General features: G+C 35.9%; 1 protein-coding gene across 1 annotated transcript in view; it reads right to left on the reverse strand.

The window, feature by feature from the left end:
* Trpm (transient receptor potential cation channel, subfamily M) overlaps positions 1-19772 on the reverse strand; it is a 715965-nt gene that overhangs the window by 230831 nt on the left and 465362 nt on the right. Inside the window, exon 7 of the mRNA XM_090378481.1 lies at positions 2590-2761. Within this exon, the coding sequence (XP_090234607.1) occupies positions 2590-2761 (172 nt within the window). The remainder of the gene's footprint in view (positions 1-2589; positions 2762-19772) is intronic.

Below are 19772 nucleotides of genomic sequence, written 5' to 3' on the forward strand. Positions count from 1 at the left end.
AAGAACAAAGTTTCTGTCCATTTTTACAACTTCCTTTATTACCATCGGCAGGAAGTGAATAATTCCTTTATTTTAGCATAGCCAATGAAAGGAGAATATTTTGGGGAAAAGTAGAGCAAAGGTGCGAAGTATATAAGAGTATTGATGGCCCAAAAAGGGGGCAGTTAGGAGTTAGCAGTCAGAGAATTAGTTAGTTAGTCAGTGAGGCAGTTTGAGATAGGGGAGATCAGTGAAGAGTAGGGAGAGAGAGACCGTGAGAGAGCTGAGAGTTAGAACTATCCAGCTGATTGCTATCCAGCAGGAAAGGTTCTTTCCAATTGTGCTCCAAAGAGTTCGCCGAAAATGTTGCTGACCGAAAGTCAAAAGAGAAGAAGAAGAATGACTACCAGAGAAAAAGATCCGAAATGACAGAGAGGACCACACCCAGATTTCGCTGGAGAGAAGGAAGCCTCTTAACTGAATTCAGGAGCAAGTGATTTAACCGGTAAGCCATTATCTCATTTGTATGAATGTAAATCTCTAAACAACATTAACAAATAACATTTCAATGCTTCTTTCCTGATTCTCTTGAACTATTTGTTAATTCAATAGGTGGAATGCCTATAATGTTATAACAAGTACCTGAAAGTTTTCCTAGAAAGTCAAATGCCCACAAAAGAGTGGTATAATCAAACATTGTCAAGTGCTGGTTTTCTAACGATGATGGAAAAGGTATTAAGAGACAAAAGGGCACAAAAAAAAAGCCACCACCATGTTTCCTTTTGTCTAAAATATCTAAAATACAAAAGGTGTTTATGAGCATTATAGACATTCGGCCTAGAACAAGCTAGTGAACGACAAAAGGTAAGGAAGGAAGAGTTTGTTCATAAGATGGAATAAAGAATTCTATGAAAAGCAAACTGTATGATTCTTACCACTTTACTCACACTCCCTTGATATTATTGTAACCTGATATATGGAATTGACACGTGTATATCACATTTATACAATTACCTACATAGAATGCAAGTGCTGAGTACCTGTTTCCTTTGCTATAATAAATGTTGTTATGTGTTACATCACGTCTCTCTGTCAATATTTAAATAGACACCAGAGGAAATAAATAGAAGTAAGGAAAAGGTTAGAGCAGAGATTGGATTGACACTCTATGATCGCCCAATCTAAAAATCACAACACATTCCAATGCTGCAGCTCCAGGTGTTATACAGCCCCTGAGAGCCGAGGGCACGGATTTGTCCTAAGAGATTGAAAGTTTAGAGCGACATAAATGAAAAAGCACGTCACACCTTGAAGAAAAATTACTCATCATTTTTGGTTTTTTTTGTAATCACTACTCTTCAACTTCATATTTACATTCATTCTTACATTTTATTTTTTTATCTACAAGTGACATATTTATGTAAATATAAGTATGCATGTCATAAAATTCGATCCTTTTTTTTTTTTTTTTTTCTTTCTTTTTTTTTTTTTTATTAAATATATAAAATTATAACACATAAGATAAAATCAATATTACAAGGGAAAGTTCTTCAAATAACTGAAAAAGAAATTAATCCATACTGGGTAACAGAAATATAGAATCACATTTATAAACAGAGAGAAAATATAATAAGAAAAACTTATCTGACTGCTTCTATATAATTTTTGCAGCAAAGATGGGATTTTTACATCACTAATCAGTATTGAAGGGTTTTTAATGCACTCTTTGGCTTCTCTCATACTGTGGAAACTTATCAGAACTGGGTATTAGCTCTTATACTTAAAGGTGTGTAGTCAAGTATGACCAATGATCCTAGAAATAGTTTATCTGAGCAATGGTACTCGCTGAACATAAACAGCAATAAACTTCTCTTTATGGGTAAATGCTATTTATTTGATAGTTAAGAGTGGGGCAACTCATTATGATTTGCTTTACAACATAGAATATAAAATGCTTCTGTGTGAACTTTGATTATTATAGATGCATATAGAATGATGAATTTGCTACTTATTATCTCTCTATACATTAAAAAAGTTTTCCTCCTAGTGATATTTATTCAAGCTGATGGGAGGAAGAGAGCGAAGCAATTACATCACTTAATGCAATTAATTATTGACAACTACCTCCATAACGTTCACCAACCTCATGCACGTGTTTCACTGTCTAACATTTGATGTTCCATTGTAATGTTTTTTGTATATTAATGAATATTGTATATTTGTAAATAGTTTAGTATTTTGTAAATATTTTATATATTTGTATAGTTTGTAAAAATTTCAGTTAAATATTTTAGTCCTGCTCTTCTGGATGCAACAATATTCCTCATGCATTATGGAACCCAATCAGAGATAAAGAGAGAGAGAACATGCAGCAGTAAAGCAAAATTACTATAAATATCTTTTCGTGACATGTGTCAATCAACACACAGTTCTAGAATTTCCTGTGACCAATTCAAATAAACCATTTTCAACAACAGGTATTAGGAGTTTCAGCTGTGTAGGTAGAATAGAGATGAAGCAAATTGCCATTAGTTGTATGGGGTCAATTAGACTCCATGACAAATACAGAATTAAGTACTATTAAGTATAATAATCAGAGACATCACTCACTTGCATATATTTTCTGCTTAGATATGTATTTCTCCAACTTCTTCCTAACTGGTATCTCAGCTCCATATTTTCCAACTGTGCCATTATCTACAAATAGGAAGTAAGAATGCTGATTGTTGAGGACAGCAAACCGGCTCTTTGGAGAAGAAATACAATGAAATGGAACCGACAGCTAGATATTAAAAAATAAAATAAATAAAATGCATTATTTTAATGTATAACATATATATCTTTATTCATATATTTTAAAAATTGATTAAGACCATCATCACAAGTTGCTTAGTATTGTACCTCTAATAAACAGCAGTTCCTTATGAGAAGTATTTTTCCATTTATTCCTAATGACATATGGCCATCCTCACAGATAGCCATATTTCAATGGTTACTGCTATTTGTTCAGGAGGTGATTACAATTCCAGTGAGAGGCAGTACTCCCAACCAGTGGCATAAAGATATCAGAATATCAGAACAGCATCTGACAACTACAGTGAAATGTCAGTATAATGAATTTATGCAGGTGACCAAAAGATATTTGTTATAATGAAAGTTCATTACACTGAAATGTGATAAAAATTGTCAGAATGAGAGTTACATATTAAAAAATAATTATAATGAAAGAAACTTACTTATACAATTTTATATTTTTAATAAAAATTTTAAAATATTGAGTGTTACATGTTTATTAGTTTCTGCTAGAAAAAAAAAGAAATATTTACCATGAAGCTACTGACTCTTCAGTTTTTAAATTTATAAAACTGTACTAAGTGCAATTATTAGGTAATACAACGTAAACAATTGCATTTCTTCACATAAAGCTGCAAAAAAAACAATTTCAATACCTCTGGTGCCTCATCTATCAGTAGATGCTGCTAAATATGGTATGTAACTCTACATAAACAATCCTCATCACTTCTAAAATTACTCTAATAAGGCTTTACGTAGGTAGATAGATCAAAAGCCACAAATCTCAAACAGACAATTAAGAAGCTAAAGACCAAAGTGAAAAAGTGTGCACTTTATTGTTTAAGGATTCTATTTTCACAAATTTCATTATGATTATATTTTTCCCTAATGATATGGTTATACTGTATTGTTATTTATACTGTATTGATATTTTACTGCACACATCAATTTAATTAACCCTTATATGGACCGGTGTTTTTTAAGTCTACTTTTAAGCCTAATTTGAAAATTGCCCTTGTGATAGAAACTAATTATTTCTAAAAGTTCTACTCAATCTACAAAATTGAAAAACTCTCGATATACATAAACAGAATTTTTTTCTTTGATTTCCTATCTTTAAAGTTCAGCAAAAACTATTAATTAACTCGAAAACAGCAAAAATGTACAATCATATATGCATTTTTGTTATTAAGCCCGCAAAAAATAAGCGCCCGATCCCTTTGATTATATAACGCGTCACTCCATACATATGAATTTCCTACATGATTGCGGTGCTGCTGTATAATGAGAGAGGATAAACAGTGATTGATGTTCATTATGAAAAAAATAATGGAGGATGCAGAAAGGTCAGGGAATGACCACTGCATATCCCCAGAGCAATATGGCCTTAGTTACTAATGCTTCTAAAAACCAAATAACAAACAAACAAAAACATAATTATTATTAATTATAAAAACTAGTATAGCATAAATACATTTTAATAATTGTGTCCTTTCCCAAAAGAGATGCCCAATATTATGATGAAAAACAAATGACAAATAAGTATATACTTTTCAGCATGATAACAGATTATTTGCAGCAACAAATACATCAGAAAACTGAAATGGTTAGGCTTAAAAAGTTTTATTTACATAAATTTTATTAATTTAAAATGCAATAATGAATTATACCATGTGATTTTAAAGTTTACTTTACTGTTATGCCAAGAAATAAAAATGCAAGCTACAGACCTAAACAAATCAATTACTAAACCAGTTGGCTAAGTTTTGATATTCCTATTTAGAATGAGAATGTTGTCATTGGGCTTGCCAGTAGGGTTAATCTAAGCATACCCCAGGGGCTCACATCTGGTGAGTATGGGCTTGGCACATCCAGGGTCCTGAGCCACATATCATCATTCTTCTCTTTCTTGGTGATTCCCTTCTACTTCTCTCTTTCTCAGGGTAACTCAGAAATTTTTTTTGGCTGGTGCAGCATAAGCCTCAGGCTTCTTTGCACCATATGGCGAATAATAATAATAATAATAAATTAAAACAACTGTAAACTTGCGTTTTGAGAGTTCAAGCTGGTTCACCATTTTGTCAATAGATGTCGCCACCGATACCATCTCTTTTAATGAGTGTGGGCCGCGTATATTGATCTGAATAATAAACTACATTTCTTTTAAAATAAAAAAATAATAATAATAACGCAAACAATTAAATAAATAATAAAATATGCACATATGATTGCCCATTTACATGTAGATGATTTCAAACTGTGAAATCGACGGGTAAATTCAGAGAAATGCAGCACGTCACAATTTACACCACATGCAATTAATAAAAATAATAACCATATTAATAAACAACCTAACAAAAACAAACCTCCCAGAGAATATTTACATGGAACTCCAGAAAGCCACGATCCTGAATACCTATAGGCCGAGCCGCGCCAACCCGGTGGTGCAAGTGGCGTACCGCACCACGGCGGCAATTTCTAAGGGGTGGCAGAGACTAAGATGCGATAAAGACCAATGTTCTGTAAACACTAAAAGAGATGGCAAAGACTAAGCCAGCGGTTTTCAACCGGAGTACCGTGTAATTTCAGTTTAAGTTACTTAAAGTTATTATTATTATTTTATTTTATTATACTTTATATTTATATATTTTTAATTCATACATTTTTATACATTTATTTCATTATAAAAAGTTGTACGGTATCCATTGTACCGTATCTTTTTTAATTTTGTGGGGATCTATAATTGATCTTGATTTAGTACCTCTATATAAAGAACAAAATTATTATATAGGTATATATTAAAGGTCGGAACCACTGTGTTAGGTATTTCTTTTGGCCTAGGGGTGCCGTGAAAAAATTACTGGGACACAAAGGGCGCCGTGAACCGAGAAAGTTTGGGAACCTATGGACTAAGGAGACAAAGTTAAATGTATCGAAGAATGCGTTTTGTCGTATTTTATATTAACAAATAATGAATTTTAAATGTAAAACTTTTGTTTTCAATATTTCTCTGATATTTTAGGAAGGAAATGACTCCCTAGTTATGAATACAAAAAAAAAAAAAAAAAAAAAAAATGAAAAGAAGAAACTGAAACACGTGAATTATCACCTGTATAAGATGTTGATATTCCAATTCAGCAAGAAATACTAGGTGTAAATGAAGCAAATTCGGTTAAGAGGAAAGTGAGATCGCAATAGTGGTATAAAGGGTCGACTAATTTTTAGTGATCCCGGTAAATAGCCACAAATTTTAAGTAATAAAATAAGAATGATGTTAATTGAAAACAGGGGCGAAGCTACCGTATAGCAAAAGTAGGCAAAGACTAGGGGCCCTAATGAATTAGGGGACCTACTTCACCAGGGTCAATAAACAGTTGCAAGTAGGGGCTGCCCTACTACGCTAGGGCCTATAGACAGACGCAACATGTAAATGGAAATATTCTTCTTACTGAGCTCCTCAACAATGTGATACATCTAGAATAAGGAAGGAATTCTTCTTATATCTTATCGCCAAAGCATAACAAACCCAGACGGCAGCAGTCGTAATTTTGCTTTGCAAATGCAACTTTGTATAGTGATCAGACACCCGCGATGGGTTTTTTTTTTTTTTTTTGGCTGACACTATATAAACTTGTTTTCTTGTATTATTTGTCACTGCTGGTTATTATTATTATTATTATTATTATTAGCCATAAGGTGCAATGAAGCCTGAGGCTTTTGCTGCACCAGCCAAAGAAAAAAAATTCTGAATTACCCTGAGAGAGAGAGAGAGAGAGAGAGAGAGAGAGAGAGAGAGAGAGAGAGAGAGAGAGAGAGAGAGAGAGAGAGAGAGAGAGAGAGAATGATGATATCCAGCTCAGGACCCTGGGTGTGCCAAGCCCATACTCACCAGATGTGAGCCCTTGAATGTTCTAGCTTATACCGTAACCTCTCATGAGGGATTGAGTCAAATGCTTTGCTGAAATCCAAATAAACTATGCTGAAATTGTTCCCTGCATCCAGCTCATGAGTAACTGTGTAAAATAAGACTACTGTTAGTTAAACATGCTTTTTCCTTAATGTTGTGTATCCTTCAGAATGCCATATCTATTGAAATGTCTCTGGTTTGCACTCTTAATCATTGCCTCTATGATATTCCCTACCACTGAAGCCAGACTAACTGGCCTATAGTTACCGACTTCACTCTGAGAACCATCTTTACGTATTAGCGAAATGTCAGCATTTCTCCAATTCAAATGAATCTCTCTCTCTCTCTCTCTCTCGAGTCCAAAGATGCCCTCATAATAACCTAAATGGTTCAATACACTCCCTGGCTTTTATATATTAATAAATAAATATATAAAAATATAAATCAAAAACTGAAAATGTATTGAAATCTAAACTCTCTTCAATTATATTTTAACAATAAAATAATAATCGTGAAAAGAAAAAAAAAAAAAAAAAAACACTTTTATTTGGTTTATACCCATTTTTCTCTTATTAGAAGCCAATTTTGCAACCAATTATATATTTTGCTCAGGGATGTGTTGCTAATTTGTTAAGGGGTTCGCTTGAAAACAATTTTAGCTAAGGGGCATCCCTAGTTAAAACAGTCTGTTAAATTGGCCTTCCTCCTGATCCACCTGCGCCTCCCCCCCCCCCCCCCCAACACAACCATGATTCTCCTTATTCACTATCTTGAATAATCAACTGAAAAAAACTGAGCAAAATGATTGGCAAAAATAATTGTAATGGGATAGAACCATATTTCGCCAATAGGAAATTGCCCTGCAACTTGTTGTTGAAATCTAGAATTCAGACCCAAATCTAGAATGCAGGGCAATTTCCAGTATACTTTCTAATGTGGGACACAAGGTGAAGTTTCCTCACTTTATAAATTTATTATATTTTGAAAGTATGCTAATGATGCCTTATAGTACGATCACTGCATTTATCACAACCGAACAAGAAGTTTTCAACAGCAGCATTTTCATCTTCGTAATTAAAGAACTGTACATTTGTACTAAGATTTGTTAGTGTAATAGTTGGCCAGAAGGTGGTAGCACTAGCATAATTCAGGAAAAGAAGTATACAGTTCTAGAAATGCAAATTAAAAACCGTATTTCAAGGTCAAAACCATACGATAAAAAAAGCCAAGCGTCAATAAGAATCTATTCCAAATACGAAATATATGTAAATTTGTACTACAGATCATAACATCGCATTATAATATACCAGCAATGTTTTGATATTAAATCATTAACTATGCTTATTATATCAGTGAGCCACATCATTGTTTCCTACTCAAGATTTCCCAGTTAAGAAGTGGGCGATGAAATGAAGGTTGGAGGCGAGAGAAGGGACAATAGAAGTCCTTCAAGCAGCAACAGCACCTGCGACACAGCGCAAGGCAAATCTCACATCTGAAACGAGTTATCCGTTGTGTTATAACCTGGTTGCCATGGATACAGCGGGGACAATCTGCTAACTGCAAAAGCAAGTCCGGTGCAATTAAAAATTTCAGGTTAGAGCTGCACAGATCCCTAAGCAGAGAACAGTAACCAGCACTGTACATGTTAATATCCAAATCATGTAAATGAATGGCGAAAGAAAATGCAAATCTGTCAAATTTCAGCAATCCCATGAAGTACTTCCTCCTTGGAAGCAGGAGGATTATTGTATATGCGTAACACAGCCGAGTGGTCAGGGGCACGAGTGCAGTAGCACACGCTCTTTGAATGGACCGGGGTTCAGGCCCGTGAATGCGATTAACGTTTATACTGATTGATTTATTGTAAACTCCACTGACCTGGTGGTCGTGCCGGAGTATAAACAACAAAATTATTTTTACGAACTACAATCGTTACATCAGTTAGTGGGGCATAATGCAAGGATCAATGAAATTCAACCATACGCTTAACTTCTCTACAGAAGGAACGAGAGTGATATGAAGATTTTCTTCCTCGTAAGTTCATATGAATACATTAATATTAAGCAGTGCGTATTATTATACGCACTGCGGAGCAATTACGTAAATGAAATTATTCAGAAGCACTGTCCCAGTAAGCCGATGACTAATACTGGAAATGTTAAAAGTGTAGTATACCGACTTTGTAAACTAAACAGCATCACTTTGAAGGCATGGAAATGTGTAAAGAATATTATTGACACTAACAAAGAAAAGCGTTTAACGTGGTATGGATATGTAAAACGGATGCAAGAAAGCAGATATCCAAAGTCTATCCTGGAATGGATACTTCCTGGAAGAAGGAGAAGAGGAGGACATGGATGGATGGAGTACGGGAGTGCATGACAGCCCGAGGTTTAACTGACCACCTTGAACCACACTTTATGGCGGGAAAAAAAATCCTACCAAAAAGTAACTTGTAGGCTGAGGAAACCCATTGTAAATGGAAACACTCCTCTTGCAGAAGAAAGAAAATGATTAATCGAAATATGAGAAAATTCTAATCACACAGAGATGAAATACAGAATAGTCAATAGTCAGGCACTCTGGAAAGAAACGTGAGAAAAAATGGAATTACGTGAAAATCGTCCAGTACAAACAGGAGAAAGAGAAATCTAATAGAGAGCTTAACCAATTAAGCGATTTCACCTGACTTGTACATTGGTTAGGTAGTTTTTTTTTTTTTTTTTTTTTTTCGTTAGTTGTTGGCGCATCGGCTTCTGTGGCCATAATGCACCTCACAAAGTTTTTGCATTTTACTCTGATCCAAGCCCGAGGCGGGATTCGAATCCGCGACCTTTAGGTTGCCAAACACTTTACCAACCTGGCTAGCCCGGTCGGCGCTTTAGGTGTACTATTTTCAAATAATTGTTCTTTCACCTCACGAGTCCTCAAGGGTGGAAAAGACTTCAGTTTGAGTCCCGTCAATGACGCAAGGAATTTTTTATGGGCCTTTTTCACAACGTGGCTGAGTTAGTTAGTCTCAGGCGAGGGCAGCATGGTTTCGTCCAGCAAACAGAAAATCGACTACAGAACACACGCAATTTACAGACAGTATACACGAAGCAATAAGGCCTTAGTAACTGATGCTCCTAAAACCCTACTACCGATTACCCCACACGTTAACAGCATAGTTAAACAAGCATGCAGAAGATTGGCGTATTTAAAAAGTTTTTCAAATACTTAACTCTAAACTCACAGATACTTTATTTTTAATATTAGTTTTACCTCTATAAGAATTTACTAGACCAGTATGGTCATGTGGCAATACAACCTGTTTCGAAATAAGAAAATATACAGCAAAATTATTAAAATATTTAATGAAATTAGATGATCAATCGTATACCAATCATAGATAAAATTATGTTTTAAATTTGTTAAGATATAATTTAGAGAAACATAAAAAGAAGACAGATAGTTAGATTAAATTTCTTGCATAAAATTATAAACAGCTACTGCTTAAATACTGAATTAAATTATTATATTCCATTACGTCTTCGCGGGAAGTAAAGTGGATTTAATACCGTTTTCCCCACACCGGGTAGAAAAACGCCAGAGTTCGAATCTCTTCAATGACGCGAGGAATTTTTATGGGTTTTTTTCTGCAATGTGGCTGAGTTAGTCGGTCTCATGCGAGGATTGCATCGTTTCATTCTCTGGGAAACTCGGGATTTTTTCGTCCAGCAAATCCACCGAATACACACAGTTTACAAATACAATACTCTCGCCTCATAGCCTTAGTTGCTTTGGCGCTTAACACACACACCCACGAACGCAGCCATTAAAAGGATATCACATTGCACAGTTTGAGAAGATTAACGTTTAAATGGGTAACATTTGCGATCTAAATCAACTTGTTGCATAACGAATGACGCTTATACGATGTACAGCGCCTTTTTCCCCTTGGCAGGAGATAACTGCCTTGTTTTGTGCCTTTAGCCTCATCAGTACATAATTAATATCATACATTACGAGTATTTCATACAGAAGTCCAATTACTATGGATTACAAGAATAATTAAAATGCCTAATATAAAAATGAAAATGTAGTAATTACTTTCTGTTTATGAGTTGATTGGTGTGATTAATAGGGAATAACCAGTTGATATGTTAATTCTACATTACCTGAAGGAAGACCTCGATGAGTTAATAAATATTTTAACGTTAAAAACGACAAAAATTTTGAGGTTTTTACTGCCGTTATTCCAAAAAAATTATAACGAAAAACCGTCACGAAGATTTATTCCAGTTTAATTTATCTTCTACTCGATTAAATTTAATGAAATTTTGCACGGAGCTTCATCTTAGCTCCATACTAGAGGAAAAACTTTCAAACCTCTGGAAATTACAGTAGTTTTTCCAGGATAGTGGAAAATATGAACATGTGAACAAGGAATTTTCTCACGTATAGCATATCGTTGGAAAGCTAAGAAATTTAGAAACAGAAATATTAAGGTTTTAAGAAAAAAAAAAAAAAAAAACTTTCGGAAACTGGGAAATGCGTTAATTCGATAACATATCTGATTTCAAGTCACCTGGTGTTTACAGATTTCAATGTCATTTTTTTCTTTACAATTAAAGTGTGAGACTGGAAAAGAATTCTGCACATTTATGAAAACATTCTTCAACTTGGACATGTCATCAGATCTTTCGATAAATACTACACGTAATGGAACAACTATAGATGGTGTATTTAGTCGTGAACTAAAATCTCTTCAATGCAAAAATTATATATCCTACTTCAGTCATCACAGACCAATACTTTCATTAACCGATATGTAATTATTATTAATAAAATAAAAACATTGTCATATTATTATCCACGAATTTTATTAGTATCTGCAAATTAAAACGTTTTTAACGTCTGCCGATGACTCTTAAATGTAAAACACGTTAAATATGCTAGCGACAGGACACATCATGTACCTGGTATTACAGATTTTTTTGATTTTTTATAAATTCTCTATAAAAAATAAATCTTTCAAATAAAATATATAATGGAATTAACAAGCAAAAAATGCTATTTATAATGCGCAACAGTGCAAAACTAAATGTCACTTTTGATAGGGAAATAACGGCAGTTTGTCTTTTAAAATTTCTAAACAGCTGAACAGTATATATGCAACATTCAGATTATGCATGGTGCCAAATATGTATTAAATGTATTCTGAGATAGAGCTGTCAGTTCCCCACGGAATCTTAGAAACAAGGGAGTACTGTATAAGGTTTTGTTTAGAAGAATATAAAAAATAATAATAAATAAATAAAAATAATAACAAAGCATCGGCAACTATAGTACTGCATTAAAGACAAAATCGTGAACTAATCAGATAGTGTTGCTCATTAAAATTGACTACCAAAATAATGATAGAGCAACTGCAGCAAAACGAAAATTTCGATATCTAGGAAACACAACTAGAAAATGTTTTTTCTTATTGCAATCTCTACTCATTAATAGGCCTATGAATCGTATCAGCAGAGATGTGTACGGTTAAAAGGTTCCATAAAACAGGCAACTTGGCGGATCTCCAAGAAATGGAAGACCAACATCGTCTCCTGACACTATGAAAGAATTAAGTCAATCCATAAACAGGCTACAATATCGACATACGAATCGACATGTGTCACCAAAACTCAATATTCCGTTGAGCGTAATGATTATGCACGCTGAGTTTCCTCCAGACTTCAGAAACTTCAAAATTTGTTAAAGTATGCTGCAGGCAGGCGAAGCACATTTTATTCTTTCAGTTCCACCAATGATAACAACTGTCACATTTGGAAAATTGAGCATCTACCATGCGAGAACGTAACAACTCCAATTCATCAGAAATAGGTCACTGTGTTATACGGCTTCAATGTACACTTCATCATTGTTTACTTTTCCCATCTCGTTGAAATGCTGTTCTGGGGCATTCTGATCCAATGGAAATAACAAATGAAGATCCCGCGGCATTTATTTGTAAACCTGAGAAGAAAACATTTTAAGAACACATGTTTAAAAAGCACGACTTAAAAAGATAACAAATAGAGGCAACTCGGTTTACGACCATTCGCTATAACGAACGTCACAATTCATTCAAAATTTCTTAAAAGTCGCCAATAGATAGAGTGCTTATAACCTTATAAAACGAAATGCCAAACGTATAGTGAACATAACTGTAAGATTTAGATAAATAAATTTTTAAAAAATGTATTTATTACAATAATCATCAGGAAATTGTTGAAGTGGGCAATAAAATGGACCTCGACCATGATGTGACTGACGTGAGGGAGCCTTTGGACTCGCCTTTTGAGGAAGTAACAACCGATGAAATAATTGAAATAGAGACACATCTAAATTCTGAAGTAACAGAAGAACCTGATATTCCACAGCTCCCCAGAACATTTACAAGGCAGAAAATGGCTTAAGCTTTTAAATCATCTGAGGGGTTGGCAATTGTATGGTCTATTGTATAGACCATTCGAAGTTGCTTTAAAATGGCTGCTAATTTATACGATACGTATCGTATAAGCTCATGAGTGCAAGATACACATAACGAGCAAAACGAATAACAAAAAACGTCTTCGAACAGAACTCGTTTGTAAACCGAAGAGTTGCCTGTATACCAATTTTTTTCATCGTGGACAGAACTGGTCATAGTAATAAGCCAACTGTAAGCTGTACTATGGTAGAGTACTTGCTAATATCAAAAATTTTAGTACTAGCACAGTATGAGCATGAAAAGATTACAATCATTTTTCAAAGTCCAAAAATAAGTTGTGAAAATTTTCTATCATGTCGACTCGTTTTCATTAAAATAAGCTTAGCAGAGTTAATATTCAGCGAATAAACGAAAGAGAGAAAGAGATTGCAATTTTCTTTAAATATATACAGTGGATATCTACATTGGTGTTATTTTGTAATAACATCATTTCACCATGATATGTATTCCTGACAGATTTTAATAATTATTCGCTATTAACGCACAATAAAGCATTAAGGTCTGTAAGTGTCTTAATAGGCGTAATCGCATTTTGCAGAAGGAAATTTGTAATTGAGAAAAATGTGGCCGAGTTCAAATATTAAGTTATGTACACATGATGGAACGAGAGCAATAAAATTAAATATGAATAATAACAGAAATTGGCTACAAATATCTATAAATACCATTATGATTATTACCCGAAGCATAAAACAAATCCACGATAAACTCTAAACGTAATTAGATTTTTGCTTTCATTTATATTTTAAATTCATGTTCGATGTCTGCGCTTCCTCCTAAAAGCATCGTTCATCATAACATTTATAGCGTAGTGATCTAAGATAATAAGATATGTAGTACTGATGTTCTTCCAGGACTTAACACCTTTAAAGTGGAAATATGAAGGATGAAAGTATGTAAAAGATTCGCATTATACGAACAGCAGAGGTGATTAAAAAGGAGAATAGTTTACTCTCCCATAAAATCTCGTCCACTAGCTATAAAAGGATAATTTTAAAAATTTATACTTATTGCACTCAATATTTAGTATGTGATGAGGCTTGCAAACTGACCCTCAAGATTTCGCACAAACAAAATGTGGTAAAAAGCCTGGTGACAGAAGAGGAACATCGAGATGGAAAGCGTCGTTCAGATAGAGAATAAGGGCCAGATTAAGTAAATGGTTGGACAGTTGCTTGAGTGCATCCGTGGAGCACGACGGGGAATTCTTCCCCCCACAAAGTTAGCGAGTTGGTCAGTAGCAGTTTCGGCTTGCATAGTTACCCCCCCCCCCTCCCCCCGAAAAGAGTAATAACCCGACTACAGCATAAAAGCAATTTAGGCCAGACGTCCAGTAAACTTCGTGTATTCTGCGTTCATTTGCCAATCTGTTTTCTGGATGAAAAACTCAGGATTTTTTTTTTTTTTTTTTTTTTGAGTGGACTTCTAACTCAGAAGATGTTATTGTTATTTTGGTTTTTAGGAGCATTAGCAACTAAGGCCATATTGCTCCGTGATATGCAGTGGTCATTCCTGACCTTTCCGCATCCTCCGTATGTGGTGGTGACGGGCTTGAACCCCGGTCTAATCAAGAAGCGTGTGCAACTCAGAAGAAACAGACTGACTAACCTGATTATGGTGTGGGGGAAATCCAATAAAAAATTCTCCCCCGCCTTGATGGGATTTGAATCTGGATCTTTTCCACACAGTATGGTTTGTTTGTTATTTGGTTTTTAGGAGCATTAGCAACTAAGGCCATATTGCTCCGGGGATATGCGGTGTTCATTCCCTGACCTTTCCGCATTCTCCGTATTTGGTGGTCACGGGCTCGAACCCCGGTCTAATCAAGAAGCGTGTGCTACGCACTGCTGCTCCTGCCCACCTGGCTACGGAGGCGCCACATAGTATGGAAAACAGGGTGAGTTAATTTAGTGCCCAGGGAAAATAGTTTATAATGCGCCCCTACAACAAATCATTTATCTCATTTCTGTGCATCTAGAAGAAACGAGATAGGACAAGCATTCCGTGCGCACATGCCCTGGTTGAAGCGCCACCCTTACAAAGAGCCCTACTATAGAATACGTGCAATTTACACAAAGTACACTGACGCCTCATGGCCTTAGCTGCTTTGACACTAAAAGACAAACCAGCAACAGATGTGGGCAGTGCTGTAGTCGTAAAATTAGCAGAAGGTACACTATGAATGTTATGTTAAATATTTTAACAATAATTGTTTTTTCAAGTCTTTCAAAAACCAGAAGGTATACGCCATTCACAAAAAAAATCCAGAGAGTATACGTATACGTCATATACCCTTCACTACAGCCCTGGATATGAGTGCTGAAAAACCCTATTCCTCCTCCTCTGATCAGATAATTATAGACGCAATTAAAGTGGTCTTTGGCATTGCGTCATCCGTTTGGCAAGCCAAGCCTATTAACGAGGCCTTAACTTAAAAAAAATTTAATGTATATGAAATAATAAAATAGCAATAGATAGTAAAAAACAGAACAGATGATTGACTTAGGCGTCGCAGTTACCAGCTCGCTTTTGCATGGGAATTCAAAAGTACCTTCACGACCTTCTTAGCCTTGGGGTATGTAGAAATGTATAGTATCTTATGTAGGGCGCCACCTGAACGTCAGTTCAACTCTGTTTGTTTGTTTGTTTCGGAATTTATTGGGCGCATCGGCAACTATGGCCATAGTGCGCCATGCATATGGTAACTATGCATGTAATTTCTTCTCAAATAGAGAAAATGGAAAGAAGGGACCAGAAAGTTTTTTTTTTTTTTCTAACTAAAGGAGGTGATATACTTTAATTATCTTGAGAAAGTTATAAATGCTTGAGACATTTGTTTCATTGTTTAAAAGTGAGGTAAGCGTAGGATCTTTTGTTGTGGCTGAAGTGTAAAGATTCTGGCGTTCTCTTGTATATTTTGTGCATTCAACCAGAATGTGTTTCACTGTGAGCATTGTATTACAGTGATGACATTGAGGGGGTATCTCTCCTCTTAAAAGATAACCATGAGTTACATTTGTATGTCCTATTCGCAGACGAGCCAATATTACCTCCTGGTGTCGAATTGAACTGAAGCTGGAAGGCCATCGCTCAAGGTTTGGCTTGATACTTCGAAGTTTATTGTTTGGCTGATTTTCCCATAATAACTGCCATTGGCACGTGCATTTTTCCTGGATTATTGGTCGATAGTCTTGATGAGGCACTTTCCACTTGTTCTCGGGTGGAAGGTGAGCTAATTTGGCAGCATTGTCCGCTAGTTCATTTCCAGGAATTGCCATATGTCCTGGGACCCAGCAGAAGTGTATGTTTTTCCCAAGTACTGATAAGGTATGCAGAGAGCTGACTATTCTTTTCACGACTGGGTGGGTGATGTTCATTGTGTTTTTTAGTGCTCGAAGGGCACTTAAGGAATCTGTGAAAATCATGCTGTTGTTAATATCGGAAGACTCGATATGATTCAGTGCAACCTGAATTGCTATTAGTTCTGCGGAAAATATACTGAACTCACGTGATAACTGATAAGCTAATGTGATGTTTGGGAAAACTGCGGCGATTCCAACGTGGACATCATTCTTTGATCCAACAGTATGTACTATGGAAAAGCTAGGAAACTGGTTCACTACTGCATGGCATAGCTGCAAGAAGCTATACCATGCAGTAGTAATGAATTCTTTGATCCAACAGTATGTACTATGGAAAAGCTAGGAAACTGGTTCACTACTGCATGGTATAGCTGCAAGAAGCTATACCATGCAGTAGTAATGAATTCTTTGATCCAACAGTATGTACTATGGAAAAGCTAGGAAACTGGTTCACTACTGCATGGTATAGCTGCAAGAAGTTTTCTCTATGCAATGTAGATTTATTCCATTCATGCAGATGTAAATCACATGAGGGCGGAATGATATTCCAAGGAGCAAGAGAGGATGGGAGGCTATGTGCCACATTGTCTAAGGTTAGATTTAGTTCTTCTAAGAGCCGTTTTATTCTCATACCCAAAGGACGATTAGCATTAGGGCGGTTTTGGTATAACCTGGTGTGCTGTGATGAGAAAAGTATCTGCCAATTTGGGTGTTCTGGCATAGATCTAATTTTATAGGCGTAACGTAGTATCAGTTGTTGTCGCCTGATCGAGAGAGGAGGTTCGTGTGCTTCAGCATATAAGCTATGTATTGGTGACGTGCGATATGCTCCTAATGCAACGCGTATTCCACTATGATGGATAGGGTCAAGCCAGCGAAGGGCACTAGGTCTTGCTGAACTATAGACTGGTGCTCCGTAGTCAAGTTTTGATCTTATTAGTTCAACTCTGCCTTGGTACACTATTATGATTACAGTGTGGGAACCGGGTCTTTCTCTATTTTAATTCTTTATTTACTTCTTTGTATATATATATCTACCTAATACCCTCAGCTTACCTTGGAAGCTCAATGGGCTGTTGCTGTAAGTTTAAATTCCACAACAGGGATCCATAAACTGCCTGACTGCAATGTATCCTTAATCAGAAGATTCCGTGTAATAAGACTTTTCTTATTTCTCCCTTTCTTCCAAGATACTAAAGTAGTTTCTATAAAGCTGTACGTATTTTACTTAATGAACAGACATTTTTTATATTATAAAAATAACAAGTTTTATTATACCACATACATCTCATGAATATTACAAACGCTTAAATAACCATAACGTATAATCACCTGTTTCTTCCTCCTAACCTATAAAATTTTTAACTCTCTCATATAATTCCTTCCTTTTTGATACCAATGTTACATATTCTAAACATATAACTATATGTACACACAAAATTACATTATATTCGCTATTCTCCATATATCCTTGTACAATAACTTCGATACATGACCTTCTTTGGTCCACAGATTCCTATAGATTGTTAAAAGAGTCATTTCTTCACTAAAACACTTACTTCTTTAGAATTAACAGTACCTTCAAACTTATAACTCTACATACTTTTTCATTCATACTTTTTACTTTTATGACTAACGAACAAATTTCAGAGGACTTATTTTTACTTTTTCTTCTCGTTTTCTATTTCCTCCTTTCATCAATAGGGTTCTTTCTTCCTGGATACCTTCAATCTGCCGTCTTCATTATGGGCTTCTGCGTAGCACAGACATGACTTTCTCCTTCCTACACAGCTACTAAAATAAGGTGGTTCCGATCTATGTGCAGCTCCTCCTTGCATATAGAAGATCTTTCATGCTCCTCGTCGCCTCACTCTATTTCTTTATGTATTATTTTTCCTTCGCAGACTATCCGCAGTTTTCCACTGAATACATTTCACTTCCCACACTCCTTTACCAAAAACTACTCTACTTTTTCTCTTCTTCCCCACTTCCACACCTTCCCGAACTGGACCGACCCGGACTTTTTTCCAACCACACTCCAAAAAAGTTTCTCTCCACACTCCTTTCTCCTTTTTGTTTCTCCATCTCCCTCCTTTCCTGACCAATCACCATCAATTTCACTTCCTCCTCCTAATTCGTTCAATTCTCTTTTCGTTGACTAGGCACCACCGTTCTGGTTGGTTGGGCTCCTTTATTCGTAGCGGGGACATTTGGATGTTTAGAGACTTCTAGAACCCTTCTTCTGACAATCCTTGTACACTTACCCCTTTCGTCCCACTTTTTTTGAAGTGACCGCCCTTGAAATTTATAAGGCCACAGTTTAACATCGGTCTCTATATTTTTCACTTTTAAAACTAATTTTTGCAGCACTACAGCTCCGGACCTTCCCTCTTTGGAATTCTAACCAGACTTGCGGGGAAAGTGTCCTTATGAGGCCATTAGTTACCGTGTAGCCACCCTAAAAGCAATAATCGCGCTAAATTTCTAAGATGGTCTCTGCCATATCGGTCCACTTTTTTTCTGCTTCCATTCTTACTTTGTTTAATTATCTCAAGTGCAGCTCCCACTATTTAACGTAAACAAAACAGTCTCCAACTGACGCTACAACTGTCCTGTTCGTAGACCGAACTGCCTCCCCATTGACAGCGCTAATCCGTGCTCTACCTCAACCAACCAGAATTTATTCATAACAAAAATTATCCAAATTGTGTGTGTGTGTGTGTGTGTGTGTGTGTGTGTGTGTGTGTGTGTGTGTGTGTGTGTGTGTGTGTGTGTGTGTGTTATTGTTTAGTTGTTTCCTGGCCACTGTCACAAGGAAGGCGATCACATGGAAAGCCTGCCCAGTGTCTGTCTACACCACGAGGAGGTGGGCCACAATTAAGCGTTGTGGGCCCTAACTATCCCGTACTAAATGCCTAAAGCGACTTTGGGATCATTCAAAATGTAATAATAATAACAGCTATGACAGAAGGAGAAACCTACAAATACCTAGGGATGATGCAGGCTCAGCAGTTAGAGCACAAGGAAATCAAGAAGTGCCTCAGCGAAAAATATCATCAGAGACTCAGACGCCTGCTGAAAGCAAAACTGAACAGAGGGAATACAGTTAAAGCCATTAACACCTATGCAGCTCCAGTACTAACATACACCTTCGGGGTCATAGATTGGACTAACACCGAGCTAGAAGATATCATGCGAAAGACAAGGACAA

The sequence above is a fragment of the Mastigoproctus giganteus genome, chromosome 7 (assembly GCF_048544385.1).
Source record: "Mastigoproctus giganteus isolate SK-2022 chromosome 7, ASM4854438v1, whole genome shotgun sequence".
In the NCBI taxonomy this organism is placed as follows: domain Eukaryota; kingdom Metazoa; phylum Arthropoda; class Arachnida; order Uropygi; family Thelyphonidae; genus Mastigoproctus; species Mastigoproctus giganteus.